The 14,878-nt window shown below is 33.2% G+C and overlaps 6 protein-coding genes and 1 non-coding gene across 7 annotated transcripts; 3 read left to right on the plus strand and 4 right to left on the minus strand.

The window, feature by feature from the left end:
- Positions 1-1,040: 1,040 nt before the first annotated feature.
- Positions 1,041-2,267, minus strand: LOC116344313 (39S ribosomal protein L15, mitochondrial). The gene is made up of 3 exons (XM_031772789.1): positions 1,912-2,267; positions 1,402-1,840; positions 1,041-1,339 (listed from the first exon to the last, which is right to left on the minus strand). The coding sequence occupies exons 1-3, from the start codon at positions 2,166-2,168 to the stop codon at positions 1,130-1,132; spliced, it is 906 nt and encodes a 301-aa protein (XP_031628649.1). The 5' UTR covers positions 2,169-2,267; the 3' UTR covers positions 1,041-1,129.
- Positions 2,268-4,325: 2,058 nt separating this feature from the next.
- Positions 4,326-5,467, minus strand: LOC116343860. Its single transcript, XM_031772139.1, has 2 exons — positions 5,278-5,467; positions 4,326-5,194 (listed from the first exon to the last, which is right to left on the minus strand). The coding sequence occupies exons 1-2, from the start codon at positions 5,353-5,355 to the stop codon at positions 4,445-4,447; spliced, it is 828 nt and encodes a 275-aa protein (XP_031627999.1). The 5' UTR covers positions 5,356-5,467; the 3' UTR covers positions 4,326-4,444.
- A 99-nt stretch (positions 5,468-5,566) lies between these two features.
- LOC116343861 (zinc finger HIT domain-containing protein 1) lies at positions 5,567-6,150 on the minus strand. Its single transcript, XM_031772140.1, has one exon. The coding sequence runs from the start codon at positions 6,128-6,130 to the stop codon at positions 5,651-5,653; it is 480 nt and encodes a 159-aa protein (XP_031628000.1). The 5' UTR covers positions 6,131-6,150; the 3' UTR covers positions 5,567-5,650.
- Positions 6,151-6,217: 67 nt separating this feature from the next.
- Positions 6,218-6,684, minus strand: LOC116343863 (general transcription factor IIH subunit 5). Its single transcript, XM_031772143.1, has 2 exons — positions 6,508-6,684; positions 6,218-6,428 (listed from the first exon to the last, which is right to left on the minus strand). Exons 1-2 carry the CDS (start codon positions 6,540-6,542, stop codon positions 6,242-6,244), a joined length of 222 nt encoding a protein of 73 aa, XP_031628003.1. The 5' UTR covers positions 6,543-6,684; the 3' UTR covers positions 6,218-6,241.
- Positions 6,685-6,987: 303 nt separating this feature from the next.
- On the plus strand, positions 6,988-8,383 carry LOC116343862 (40S ribosomal protein S15). The gene is made up of 4 exons (XM_031772141.1): positions 6,988-7,111; positions 7,464-7,549; positions 7,628-7,850; positions 8,137-8,383. Exons 1-4 carry the CDS (start codon positions 7,103-7,105, stop codon positions 8,260-8,262), a joined length of 444 nt encoding a protein of 147 aa, XP_031628001.1. The 5' UTR covers positions 6,988-7,102; the 3' UTR covers positions 8,263-8,383.
- A 1,737-nt stretch (positions 8,384-10,120) lies between these two features.
- Positions 10,121-10,192, plus strand: Trnae-uuc. The gene has a single exon. It is a non-coding gene; the product is annotated as a tRNA-Glu (tRNA).
- Positions 10,193-12,191: 1,999 nt separating this feature from the next.
- On the plus strand, positions 12,192-14,753 carry LOC116344300 (organic cation transporter protein-like). Its single transcript, XM_031772778.1, has 8 exons — positions 12,192-12,592; positions 12,690-12,924; positions 13,116-13,219; positions 13,281-13,377; positions 13,451-13,577; positions 13,651-14,319; positions 14,390-14,487; positions 14,563-14,753. The coding sequence occupies exons 1-8, from the start codon at positions 12,432-12,434 to the stop codon at positions 14,695-14,697; spliced, it is 1,626 nt and encodes a 541-aa protein (XP_031628638.1). The 5' UTR covers positions 12,192-12,431; the 3' UTR covers positions 14,698-14,753.
- The last annotated feature ends 125 nt before the right edge of the window (positions 14,754-14,878 follow it).

Genomic DNA, 14,878 nt, shown 5'->3' on the forward strand with positions numbered 1-14,878 from the left:
ATAATTTAAAAGAATTTTATTCAAAAAGGGTATGAAAAACAATTCGAAAAATTGATTGGAATGCACTGTAACAGATGGAACAAGGCTAGGATTTATTTTATCAAAATTTATGCAGTCTCTTTATAATCAATTCTCATTCAAAGAATTTGAAAATCATTTAAAAAAAATCGAAAAAAAATCTTTGTACATAATACTATTTTAATTTTAAATTAAAATTCAAATATTTATAAAACAAAATTAGAATTTAAAAAGAAGAAAAAAAAAACGATAAAAATTAATCAACACTATGAATTTAGATGTAAATGTGCTGAAATTTGATCCGAAGAAAAAAAAAGCACGCCAATCGTTTAATTCAATGGAAAATGAAGAAATAAATCACATTGTTTCACATATAAATATTGATCGCGTAGTAATCGAGAAAGAAAGGGAAAAAAACATCATAAAAAATTATGGATAAAAAAAATTATAAATTAATCGATTTACTGTACCATACCAACTACGTTTAATGGGCATCAATAAACACAATAATCATTGCGCCATTTGTAAATAGAGAAAAAAAAAATAACAATTTTAAATGTTAATCGTTAAGAAAAATCAAATCCGATCTTTTTTCCTTTAGTTTTATTATTCAACAATTTTTTTTATTTTTTTTTTGACGCGATGAGATATAACAGCACACCCGTTATACTCTCAATTTAAATAAAAAAAAAACTTATTTTATTATTCTGCTCATAGATAAACGCATTTTGTGTTAATTTTATTAAGCTAATCAAACGACAAGAAAAATAAAACTATTCAAAATAATAACGCATCAAAAAAAGAATTGTCATTATTTGTCCTCGTTTTTTATATGTATTAAAACAAAATAAATTATTAAAAATTGATAGAACTGGAACTATATTAATAAACAATATTATAAAAATAATACAAAAAAACAGCGCGTTTTATTTTCAATGAATTTTTTATTTTCCAATTAATTTCATTCTCTAAAAGATCTCAGGGTGAGACTTCAGTCGCTTAGGTAAGTATGGATCGACTAATTCTTTGCGGTGAAAAATCTTTATTCTCTCTTGAGACACATATATAACATAAAATGGCTGTACACATTAAACGTTGAACATAAAACTATTCAAGCGCTGGCTTCCGCCTGGGTTTCTGCTGGGTGTTGACTTTCATGTGTTGCTAATGGTTTGATGATTGATTGATCGGGTAAGTTCACCACCCATCCCGGTTCGAGACCAAAAAATATCTGTCTTGGATCTTTAACCTCACACAACATCTCGTACTGTGGATCGTCTTCAATTTTTGGCAACTGATAACCGTACTTTTGTGCCAAGACCTGCGATAATTCAAACACATTAGTCACTTGAATGAATTAAAAAAAAAATAATATAATTTTACCAATCGTTCATTGCTGATGGCCTCTGGATCGGCTAAATAGCCGCGTGTTTTTGGATCTGTATAGTATTCGATGGCATCTTGTGGTGGTATCATTCGTCTTGGAATCGGTACGCCTTTTTCAAAGAACAATTTTGGATTTTTCATTGCATTTAATGCAGTCATATCAAAATATGCCGTCCGAATGACACCGCCCAGTTTTTCAATGTGCGATATTACCAATTCGCTTGCATGTTGAACTTCAATATTAACTTTTGCTTTGAAGCATTCAATGCCATCGTCTTTCAATGCAAATCCGTATTGTCGACTATGCGGCTGTAAATTGAACAAACCAGTATTTGCAATTTGAACCAAATCAATCGGCTTTGTAGTGTCTAAACGATCGGTGTCTATCATCATTTGTAATTGGTCCATTGGAATGGGGATATATTCACGTCTTAAACTGCAGAAAAAAACACAAATACATTAAGGTTCGGATTTGATGCAAATACAGAGAAATCTTATTGAACTTACTGATGATTTTTGTAGTAGTGTTCATTCGGAAAACGCCGATAAAATGGAAAATTACCCGTTTCATATCCAAGTCGCATGAAATTTTGTCGTTGACCCGATCCTTTATTACCAGCACCGTGCTTGTCACCGCCGTGTTGTGCTCGTCCTCTTTGTGGTCCCCTATGTGCACCCGGATTATCGCGAATATTTGCAAGCGATACTCTTGGTAAACCGCGTAATATGTTCAACGCTTTTTCCGTATGTTTTATGTATGACATGATTTTTTAATATCTATACTTCTCTTTACACAAATAAATGATGTTTTCTTTTGATTTTATACAAATCAAACATAACCTCAATCATTGAAATGTCAAGTAAATAGAATGTGTGCGATGCCAACGCTGTCTACTGTGAAACATATGAAACTAATTCGTTTGTTTGATGTCAACGGATTCTTTTCTTCATGCAATGAAAATTGAAAGAATACAAAACTATACCGAATACAATGAAATTTAATTTTTAAAATAGTCTGTTCATTCACGCTTACAAGAGATCGATATATCAATTCAATGAAATTTCTTATGCTTATACAAAATTGTTTGAATGAATTACACTTAAAAATAAAACTCTACATTTATGTCAATAAATGTGATATGCGAATGCTCAGTCAATGTTGTTGTCGAGTATTTTCTTGTTGTTAAAAAAAAATCGTTCGATACAAATGATAGCTGTATTTTCATTAAATCTAGTGCAAACATTCCATTTGAATTAATTTCTCCTTAATTTGGTTCCCAATTTGGGTTCTGATAAATTTTTTGGCGCAGCTTTTCGTTGTGATCGTCCGTTGGTTTGTGTATTTTCGTCGATAATTTTATCCATTTTATGCACTTTGGCACTGGGTTTCTTTCGTTTTGTTTCATCACTTCCATTCATTCGCTCTTGAATTACACGAAGCGGTGATGCGGGTTTCATTGGTGGAATAGATACTGGTCGACGTGATGTTACATGAAGCACATTTTTCTCTGGACTGGATGTAAAACTTCTTGACTCATTCAGTTGTTGGCTCAGTTCATGCATTTGGTGGCTCAGTTGGAGTTGAATACTTTCTTCCGTTAAATCGGCCAGTCGTGTTGGTGATACATCCAATCGTTGTCGTCGTTGTACATTGCCATGATTTTTTGGTTGTTCGGTGGAGCCTGTGGAAATCTTTGCTGTGTTTTTTGTTGAATTTATCGTTCCATTTGCAGCTGGTATTAAACCAACGTTTTGCATCAATTCGGTATACTTTCGAGTATTCGTTGATACCAACTCCATAATTTGTGTTCGCCATACATGCAATAGACTGTCTTTTTCGGCTAGATTTTTCTTAAGCTGCGCATTTTCATCGTATACGTCTTGTAACTCACGCTTTTGGTCCAACAAATGCACTTGGACGATATTCAATTCTTTCTTTAGTTCATTCAATGCCACTGCTAATTCAACATTATTTCGCCGATATCGCTCCATCTCTTCAATCATGCTATTGTCTCTACTTTCACTCATTTTGCACTTGGACTTTTTGAATGTGATTGACAAGAACAAATAGAATTTTTTCTTGAAAAATTGAAAATGACGAAGAAATCAATGTGTTGTTGATAATTGTGTACGACTGTTTGCTATAGACATGCATTTTTTTTTTCAAGTGTCACTTTTGAAATTCGAATTAGTCAACAATGATGACAGAAGGGGGCGCTAAGGAGAGAAAATGAACTTTCAAATGAAATACAAAACATATGAATATTCAATTCGATTGATTTTATTTTGTATCTTTTTAAACTCTTTTTTATTTGGTTGTCCCTATTTGATAAAATTATTACTTTTAAAATGACTTTCAGACTTATTTAACGATTAACACGACAATGATATCTTGCAATTTTATTTTTGTTTTGGCAAGAGCCGATGCAAAATTAATACAATAAATTCAAATATAATTTAAATTCCACTATCACGACAATTCTAATTAAATCGAGTGGTGCATAAAGTAAATCAAACTGTTGTTTTTACTTTTTAGTCTTTGCATTGCTTTGAGAACAGTTAGCGCAGAAGTACTACCAATCGCAATTTGGCTCGTTGCAGTTCCTCCCTCAATTGATGTTTCGTTCGAAGCAACCGACATAGCATTTGACGAATGAACGACGATTTCCAATTTGCTTTTCATATGTTTCTTGGCCCCCACTTTTGTGATGACTCTTTATCGCTTTTTGGGCGAGATTTTTGCTTGGGCTCTTTGTTGTCACTATGGATGATGTTATTTTGCATGTTGATTGAAAAAAAAATGATTTTCTTGATGTTTCGGATATTAGATTGGCTTTTTGGCCTATAGAATCAGATAGAATGCTCAGAAAACTAGCCATTCTTTTAGCTTTTATAAATAAAAAGACGATTTTTTTTCTCTATTTACGGTTATATTTATTTTTAACTTTTAGTTTAATTTTTTAATGACTTTTTTTGTACAATGATTTCATTAACATAAGACAACATAAAATATGAAAATCGTGATTTTTTGGTTAAGTTATTAATTATATTGGTTGAGCGGTCGACGAGCGTGGATTCCAAATGGACTGATGTACAAGCTCTTCGGATATCTTCCACCAGATTCGGCGCTACCTTGAATGTTATCGCTTGCATTTTCTTTATTCCATTCATTTCCGTTTTTCGCTTCATGTGCCGTCAGAACGCTTAGTTTTGTGATTGCTTTCTTCGCTGAACTGTTGCCGCTGCCTGCTGGTTGGCTTCGATTTCCATTGATTGACCGTTTCATTGGGCTCTTAAATGGCCATCCTTCAATTATTTCAGCCACTGACAACGTTTTATTGAAGTTATACGGTGAAAATGGTTTTCCAAACATTAGTCGCGGTGATTTTTTATCGAACAATGTTGAATTGGATTCTGATTTTCTTGGTGTTTCCGATATTGGATTGGCTTTTTGGAATATTGGATCATATGGAATACGTAGAAAACTATCGCTGGACATTCTTTTGGCTCTCTTAAGAAGATCGCCTTTACGAGTAACTGGCGCTGTTGGCGTCGAAGTAGCTGATTTTTGCTTTTTCGGTTTGACGTAATCGAATGGTTTTATTTGTTCCGTCGGCTCTACGACACCATCAGTATTTTCTTCATCGGGCAAACGATCGACGACGGCAACAACTTTTGGTCTTTCGATGGACTTTGGCTTTTTCTCCAAATTGACAATCGAAACGTTGGGGTGTGATTTAGTTGGTTTTAGTTTGGATTTTCCCAGCATCCAATTAATTGCATCGGTTACCTACATGCATCAATGGCGTTTTTAGCTTATTAGTTTTTTTACTCTACAAAAATGAAAAATATGGAAAAAATGGCTCAACAAACCTTTCCAACTACAATTTTTACTAATAATAAACTGGAAACCACTCCAAGCGCAACCAAAAAGGGTTGATCTGAATCCATCTTTTAGCCGGAATGATTCGTTTTTTCTTGCACAATGACTTTTGCTTTTTAAGAAGAGACGATACGATGCTGCACAAAAATGTAACTGTTAATGCTATGACGTCACAAATTGTATTGATACGTATTTTCAATGCGGCAAGTAAAATAAACTGAAGTTGTCATCGCATCAATTTCGTTTCGATAGCGAATAAGATGAGATATTTCGTTTTATCGTTTGAATATTTTTTTTTATTGTGTCAAAAATGTTGTATTTTAATAATAATAATAATAATATTTGTGTGTGTAAGACATAAACTTAAGCAGTCCATTTTAAGCAACGAGTATCTTGATGAATGCCCAAACATCGAATACAACAATAACGTGTGCCGCAAACGGTGCATGTATAATTTGATGGAAATCCACATACCGCACAAAAATGCCGTTCGGGTAATATTGATTCGGGCGCTTGTGCACTGCTGTAACACGGTTCGTTGACTTCATCATAGCTAATACGATCGTCTTCCAGCAATTGTAGTAAATTCTTACGATATTTCGCTCGGACAAAATCACCATTTTTACGTTTAGCTTTTCGGCCAACGCGTCCGTTTGTTTGTTCAAGGGTCTCATCGAATTTCGGAATTTTTTTCGACATGACCAAATCTGCGTGTGGATCTTCATGAAAGTTATCTTGTTCCAAAGCGTTGAGCGCCTTACGAACACGACGAATCCGTGACGCTTCATCTAAGACACGCTTCTTGTCCGCTTCCTTCACACGATTCGATTCACGGGCTGCCATTTTTTTATTTTGATAGATTTTCGTTAGTTTTCTTATATACTATTTTATGAAAGCAATTTTTGTTGATATTAATAATGGAAACAAGATTTGTGAATGGGTATTGTGTGTTAGCTAATCGCCTCTTTCGTGTACAGGGAAACTAATGCGATCCATTAAATCGTCGAACTTGTTTTGCAACACTTCTACGATCTCCACCGATATAAACAAATGTGTATCGTCCAAATTGAGCAAAATAAACTTTTTTCCAAACGCTTGTTTTTCATCCAAATGCAGCAAAAATTGTTTCATCGCCGGATCGCTGTCATCAATTTTATAATATGAGAAAAAAAAATACGAGTTAGAACATTTCACACAAGGAACAGACTTTTTTCACTCACCATGTAACCAATACTCCTTTCACTAAGTTAACCATGCTTTCCAAAACCAGAAACTAAAAATTGTTCGATAATTTTGCTCTCGTACACGCAGAAATAATATCAATTTCTTTTTAAATTTTCTTCAATCAGAAATGAGACCTTTTGTTTGTTACAATGCTTTGGTGAAATAATCTGTCACTATTTCGCCGCTTTTATTGGAGATTGAGCGCTGTGTATGGTGTACAGATGTTGAACTAATATCATTCTAACCGTAAAACAATATATTTCAAAGAAAAAAACATTCGTATTCGGTGAAAAAGACATTCGTATTGATAGCTCAAACAATAAAGTTTTTTTTTTTTAATTTATTTTATTTATGAAAAAAAAAAAGAATTTTTCAATGAAAATATGAAAATATTTCATAAAATTGCCATGTATATGATAAATTCAACTAGAAAACCGACAAACTTCAATCAATAATGAGAACGAGCCTTTAAATGACATTTGGAATTGAACCGGTGAACCGCTTCCATTAAGACCGCGTTTCACGTCGAAAACAAGTCAACGTTGTGTCATTCTTTCGGTATATGATTGTTGCAAAGTGCACATCGTAAATATGGCTGAGGTATTGAATTTTTTTGAAAAAAATAATCGCAAATTATCATCATCATCCATCGACCCATTTAAATAATTCCATTTGATTTGAATGCATTGAAATGTGCACATTTTTTAAATAATTTTCTTATTGATGGCAAAAATCCAGAAAAATGAAAAAAATTAAGTTAAAAGACATAGTGTTTTAGAAATGGTTCGATGTTATTTACGTGATTGGTTACACTTATAGGTTATGAATTTTGTGGAAAATGTGATTTATTGAAGTTTGGTGATAATTTGCGACGGAAACAAAATGTTTTGAATGAATTTAACAAGAAACATAAATATTTCATTGGAATTATGTATTTACTTTCGGTGTTTAGGTCGAAGATATTCAAAAGAAGAAGCGTGCTTTCCGTAAGTTCACCTACCGTGGTGTTGACTTGGACCAATTGCTCGACATGCCAAAGTATGTAACTTTTTCGTACTAAAATTCTGTTTTGAATCGGTTAAACTAATATTTTCGTGCATTTTCTTCCATTTTCAGTGATCAATTGGTTGAATTGATGCACAGCCGTGCTCGCAGACGTTTCTCACGTGGATTGAAACGCAAGCCATTGGCTTTGATCAAGAAATTGCGCAAGGCCAAGAAAGAAGCTCCACCACTTGAAAAACCAGCTGTCGTCAAGACTCACCTCCGTAACATGATCGTCGTACCAGAAATGGTTGGATCAATCATCGGTGTCTACAACGGAAAGACTTTCAACCAGGTTAGTTTTTTCAGCCGTGACACACTGAACGGATGATGTTGTCTATGGGAATTGATAAAATGATGATACTAGATGACGAGACTGATTGAGTGTCTCACATGGGCATCGGAAACAAATGTTCATTGTATTTTTCAGTGGATTCTGTTTCTGATTCACTCATTGACACTTAACACGATGATTTGGCAGTCTGATTTTTATTCCCATTGATCGTTGTTTTTGATGCATCGTCCAGCATTTTAACTTGAATGAAGACTAATCGAATTTGATTTTCGTTTTATTTCAACAGGTTGAAATCAAACCAGAAATGATTGGCCACTACCTCGGTGAATTCTCATTGACATACAAACCAGTCAAGCACGGTAGACCCGGTATTGGTGCTACCCACAGTTCACGTTTTATTCCATTGAAATAGGTTCACAAATCAATTGTGTATCGATTTTCGTATTTGTACGTTTTACTTGTACATCAAGAAATGGATTTTTTTTGAATAAAATAACAACTACAAAAATAAAAAAACGAGAAACTATTATTAATCAAATTTGAACAAAAATGTCTTGTGTTTTCCTAGCGGATTGGAAGTTTTTTCTTCTTCTTAGGTTTATTACAGATCGTTCGTACTAAATCATCTATTGTGGATCGAATTGCAATCATCAGATGTAGAAGTCATTTGTGCACAAGGTTAGTTTCCTCTTTACTGTGAAAAATGCAGTGTTAATTGTGGGAATGGATAAAATGATGATACTAGATGACGAGACTGATTGAGTGTCTCACATGGGCATTAGAAACATATTTTCATTGTATATTTCAGTGGATTCTGTTTCTGATTCACCCATTGACTTAACTCGATGATTTGGCAGTCTGATTTTTATTCCCATTTTCCTTTTTTTGATGTGTCGTACATCATTTTGGCTTGAATGAAGACTAATCGATTTTGATTTTCGTTTCATTTCAACAGGTTGAAATCAGAGTAGAGGTGATTGGTCACTACCTGGGTGATTTCTCATTGACTTACACATCAGTGAAATAATCGGATATGGAAGTAATTTGGAAAGTCAACTGTGAATATACATCAAAGTGAATTTGAACAAGGTTAGTTTTTTTAGTGTGAAAAAATGCAGTGTTAAAGTTGGGAATGGATAAATTGATGATACTAGATGACGAGACTGATTGAGTGTCTCACATGGGTATTGGAAACATATTTTCGTTGTATTTTTCAGTGGATTCTGTTTCTGATTCGCCCATTGACACTTAACTCGATGATTTGGCAGTCTGATTTTAATTCCCACTTTCATTATTATTTTTGGTGCATTCATTTCGAATTGAATTAAAAATACTAATCGATTTTGATTTTCATTTTATTTCAACAGGTTGAAATTAAAGCAGAGACTATTGGTCACTATCAATAACACGGAGAATTCACATTCATATGCATATCGCTGACCTGGCATTTGGGAGCTATACAATTCACTTTCATTTGCATTGAAAATAATCTTTTCTGCAAAATCATCAATGAGAAATGTTTTTTTTTTTTAAATAAAAATTGGAAACTTAAACAGATGCCTTATTTTGAACACAAATAAAAAATCGAATAAAATTCAAATAAAAATCGCATACTCATTCTTGCTTTGTGAAATTCGCCAAATGATCACCAAAACACTGACAGTTATAAAGGGCGTAAATGTTGTTTTTCTTGCCAAATTTCTTGAAAAAAAATTCGAAGCACTCACCTGAATAAACCGAACCACCTGTAAATTGTTATATGTACATAAATCGCATAGTTACGTGAATTGGAATAAGTTACTTTTCAAGTCAGTGCTTTAAATAGATTTCACAATTTACTAGAACTTGAGTTTGGTTTTGGATTTTTTTGGATATTGCTTTGATCGTATGTATATATATCATATTTTGAATGTTACACACTTTCACTCGGAAATCTCATAGACTTTAGAGAAGCAAAAAAAATTAAATTTATATTATTATTCAATAACTAATTAATATATTCTTGAGCAAGAATCAACGTACGAACGTTTCGTCCGGGACGAATTGAGATTTTTTTTATTATTACTTTATTTATAAAAGTAATTCACATTATTGCAACGAGAAATTCCTTAGAAAGTGAATTTCAAATTCATTGAATCATTTAAGTTAACATTATTTTATATCCCAGTTAGCTTTATATTACCTTGATCCATAACATTGCATTCAGATGTACACATTTTTTTAAAACAGACGCGTTGACGAGAATGCTTTCGATCATATTTACAAATATCTCCTCTATGGTCTAGTGGCTAGGATATCTCGCTTTCACCGAGAAGGCCCGGGTTCGATTCCCGGTAGGGGAATCATCTTTTTTAAAACTTTTTTCAAATTGTCAAGTCAATTGACTTTGATAGACTAAGATATTTTCAAAAAATCGAATCATTTATTTATATCGTAGTTAATTTCACTTAAGTGATGTGATTACACACACCGGTATAATATGCTATGACGTAAATTCATTTTTTTTAATTTGCTCTCATGCTGAAAATTGCTATTAATCAAATGCTTTCCGCGTTTGACTTTTGATTAGTGAAATTTGATCAACACCATTTTACATTTTATACATGTACCGTGGCCCTTTGGCCAAGGAAGTCCTTCTGGACTTTTTAGAGTTTTTTTTTGCAAAATATCTATTCAAAATAATTGTTTGAAGGAATACTATTTTTTAATAAAACTGACGAAAAAATAATAATTTGAAGAATTAATTAGTACATTCAGATATGATTAACCCGAGTAAGTGATTGCTGATTAATATAGTCAACGAGGCCAAAGAGTTGATCTTCTTGTCTAAGTATGAGACAAGCGTTAACAATTCCTTGCGGATCGGCTGGTAGCACGAACGTTTCTGGTGAGATATAATCCTTTGGTATCTTAATTCCTAATACTGCAATAAGTTCCATGACCGCTGTATTAACTTGATCCTGCACTCACTTTTGTGCTGTTGTCAGAACGTTACAAACTTTAATTCCGTAACTAAAATCAATTTGATCGTCTAAATCGCATTCAAATGATTGATCGCTTGAATCTAAGCCGCTGATGGAATTAGCTTTTTTGTTAATCGTACTGATACCATTGACGACCGCGGCTGGTCCAGCTGGAAAGTTGAATATATCTTCATCGATAACTGTTGCAGTGCATCTTGGGTGGCCTTGGTCAATGCATCGTTTCCTAAAGTCAAACCGCCAAGAGCGGCTGCAAGACTTTTTTCAGTTTCGGTATATGAGTAATATGAATCAAAGGATCTTTTAAAAAAATCGGCGTTTGCTATGCCAATGATTAGACCAATCACAAATAACTTCTCCATTGTTTCGTGTTGTTCAGGTTCTTTTTTCACTTAGCTGACGTTATTGAAATCAACAAAATGAACTTTGATGTATGTGGACATGTGCCAAAATATACTAATGATTTCATTCAATGATCTCACATATTTATTGCTTTTGGGCAAAATACACAATTTTAACCGTGTGACATGCCATCGTGGCTTCGTGACTCTTTAATCAAACTCTATTCAATAGATCACGTTTCACGTGATCGGATCGTAAATATTTTTTGTATTATTATAATAAAAAATTGTATTTTCATAACTCCACTTCCTCTTTTTTTTACAAGATGAAGTTTAAACTAAATTGGTCCAGGATGTACCTTTCAAACGCGGCAACAACCAATGAAATCGATTGAACTTGTGAAAAATAGCGGTAAATACAGGTAAATATGTTCCCACAAATTCAGGAAATTTCAATTGAAGTAAGCAAACATCAGAGAATTCATGGTCCAATTTCATTTCGAATTATCAACATCGAATTATAAAGCAGAAACAAAAACAAACACTTTCTTATCAAATTGTAACGAACTGAAACGTGTAAATACGAAAAATATAATAATAAAATTATAAATCACGTACATGTTTCGTTAGAATGCATTCATATCTTTAATCTGGCAAAAATGCTGTGCACGAAATTAAATTCCTATTCAGTAAAATGAACTTTTACATACCGCAGATGTTAGGTATCGTCATTATTTTTATTCTATTTATAAACAGACTCAGCGATTGCACGAAATTAAGTCATAAAAGCATAAAACACGACGTTCTGCTAAATTTTGTGCAGTCATAAAATAACCAAGGTCTTTGCTGCACCCTTTTTATTTTCTTTGGAGATTTTATCATTTTTTCAGAATTATACGGTTTGCATTGTTTAACCGCAAGTCAAACATCTTATTAATCAAAAGCAGATTGAAGATTTATTTATTTCTTATTAAATTTCTTCAAAGAAAAATTGTCTTAACTTTGGAGTAAGAGTTCACAAAATGTCATTCTCTATTGTATTATAAACTTTTATGATTTAATCAAAAATTGATAATTTTCATCATTTGAGTAGAAACGAAGTTTATAAACGAAGAAAGAATTGATATGAACTCAAAATATTTTCAAGCGATAGTGAATACAGTACGGATTTATTTACGGAAGCTTTAAAAGAATTGAAATTTAGAACTACAGGGGTTGATGTATATTGTTGAATAACATATTTTATTTTACGGTTAAAAATGACTGTTGATGTAAACGAAAATTTGGACGTGATTTTCGCCGAAATTGGCAACTTTGGTGCATTTCAAATCATTACTTTTGTCTTAATTTGCATTCCAAATATAATTTCAGCAGCTTATATTGTGAATTACGTCTTTACAGCGAATAGTTTAGATTATAGGTGAGTTTATTTTTTTTACTTGAACAAATAACGGTGAATTCACAAACGGGAAATTTTGACGGTTTAATTTTAAGTTATGATTGTTATTTTTCAACAGATGCAAAGTGCACGAATGTGATGTGGGTGAAAATAATCGTGAGATAAGCTTTGATCAGCCGTGGCTTAAATATGCAATACCGCAAACGAAAAAGGGTTACGAAAACTGTGCCCGTTATGCACCGATTATTTCATCGGCGACAGATCAATGTAACGCCAACAACTTCAATACTTCGATCAAAATTGCATGCACTGAATTCATTTATACAAGCGACGAAAAGAATGTTCAAACTGAGGTAAATTAAACACTTCAATATGGAGTTGAATAAATGTAATTCAGAAGTTCGCCTTGTTTCTAGTCGAAACTCAATGTGAAATTTTTTGCGCCACCAATGAAATTGGTATTGTCATGCCTTTGCACTTCAAGATGTTTAAGTTTTCAAAACTTAAAACGTTCAATCGATAATATTCATTTTAATTCTATTAGTTTGAGATTCATTGCGATGATAGCTATAAACTGGCCCTAATTGGAACGGCAAGTAGTATTGGCCGTCTAGTGTTTTTGCTAATATCTGGCATACTCTCAGACAAGTAATCCAAAGCCCATCAATTAACAGAGGATTTATTTTTTAACATGATCTTTGAATTTCAGATTCGGAAGGCTTCGTGTTGTTCTAATAAGTATGCTATGTTGCAGTACGTTTGGTTTGATAAAGTCATTTTCTGTCAACTATGCAATGTATATTGTGGTAATTGAAACTTTGTTGGTACTCATAAATTACATCGAATGATCAAGATAATTTTCTCCTTTACATTTTTTAGCTTGAATTTTTTGAAGGATCAGCAAACTCCTCTATATTTAGTTGTTTCTTCGTGCTTGCTATTGAACTATTAAGTTCAAAATTTCGTGTATTGGGCATCGCATTAATTGGAGTCACATATCCACTTGGTAAGAAATGGAACAGGCGAAATCGGGCTTAAAAATTGCTTCAAAAAATATAAACCTTATGAATTTTCCATAGGCGAAATACTTTTAGGAGTCCTTGCGATGTACATTCATGATTTTCGTCATTTGCTTCGTGTTCTTTATGCGCCTGGATTACTTGTGATTCTATATTTTTGGCTGGTGCCGGAAAGCATCCGATGGCTTTTGGTGACTGGTCGTGTCGATCAGGCTATAAAAATTCTCCAGCGAGTTGCCAAAGTGAATAGACGAACATTGAGTGAAAAGTCAATCGAACAGCTCCGCTTGCAATATTCACCGGAAATCAAAATGAATGCCACCAATGATGACAAAACAGTTAATAGTATGTCAATATTTCAACAAACGAAATTGGTACTTGCATCTCGAAAACTTGGACTACGGTTGTTAAATTGTTGTTATCTATGGTTTACGTGCTGTTTTTACTACTATGGAATGAGCCTTATTTCGACGCATATACCAGGCACCAATCGATACGTTGGATTTATCATTGTACAAGCCGTTGAAATTCCGGGTGCAATTTTATCAGTTATTTTGCTCACAAAATGCGGACGCAAGAAATTGTTATTTGGATCAATGGTATTGTCTGGTTTTGTAGTTTTGGTGGCTCCATTTATTCCATTTGAAAAATCAATTATTACGTTGTTACTGTTTATGATTGGCAAATCTGCGAATGCATTCGCGTTCAAAGTGTTATACATATTTACAGGTGACTTTAAATGCAATTCTAATCATACATAGAACGTCGATATTAGGCACACACTTTTTTTCTATTTCAGCCGAGCTTTGGCCAACCAATATACGTGGAACCATAATGAATAGTTGCTCGATGGTTGGCAAAATAGGATCGGTATTTGCAACATTTAATAGCTTCTTGGTGAGTACGGCGAAACTTTTCAAATTTCAAGCAAAAAGCGATAATTTGAACACAATTGTTCTGATTGTATTTTAGATTACAAAAAGTCCATTCGTACCATTTTTACTGTTTGGCGGCACGGCCATTGTTGCGGGTGTTTTAGTTCTTTTGTACCCTGAAACATACGCCAAAAAATTACCAGACACAGTCGAAGAAGTCAAGAATCTCTAATTTTTATTCATTTGTTTCTTTAGTTTAAAATGAATTCCATTTCAAATATTGTTAAAGTCGCGTTTTTATTCAATTAAATGAATTAAATACTTACTTAGCTGTAAAGTAGTAGTATTCCCAAAGATTTATTTTCGTTTTAACTCTTCAAATGCAATCAATAATATTCTTTATTTTCAAGAGT

Source organism: Contarinia nasturtii, unplaced genomic scaffold, assembly GCF_009176525.2.
Source record: "Contarinia nasturtii isolate CC-2019 unplaced genomic scaffold, AAFC_CNas_1.1 Cnas_scaffold_1037, whole genome shotgun sequence".
Taxonomy (NCBI): Eukaryota; Metazoa; Arthropoda; class Insecta; order Diptera; family Cecidomyiidae; genus Contarinia; species Contarinia nasturtii.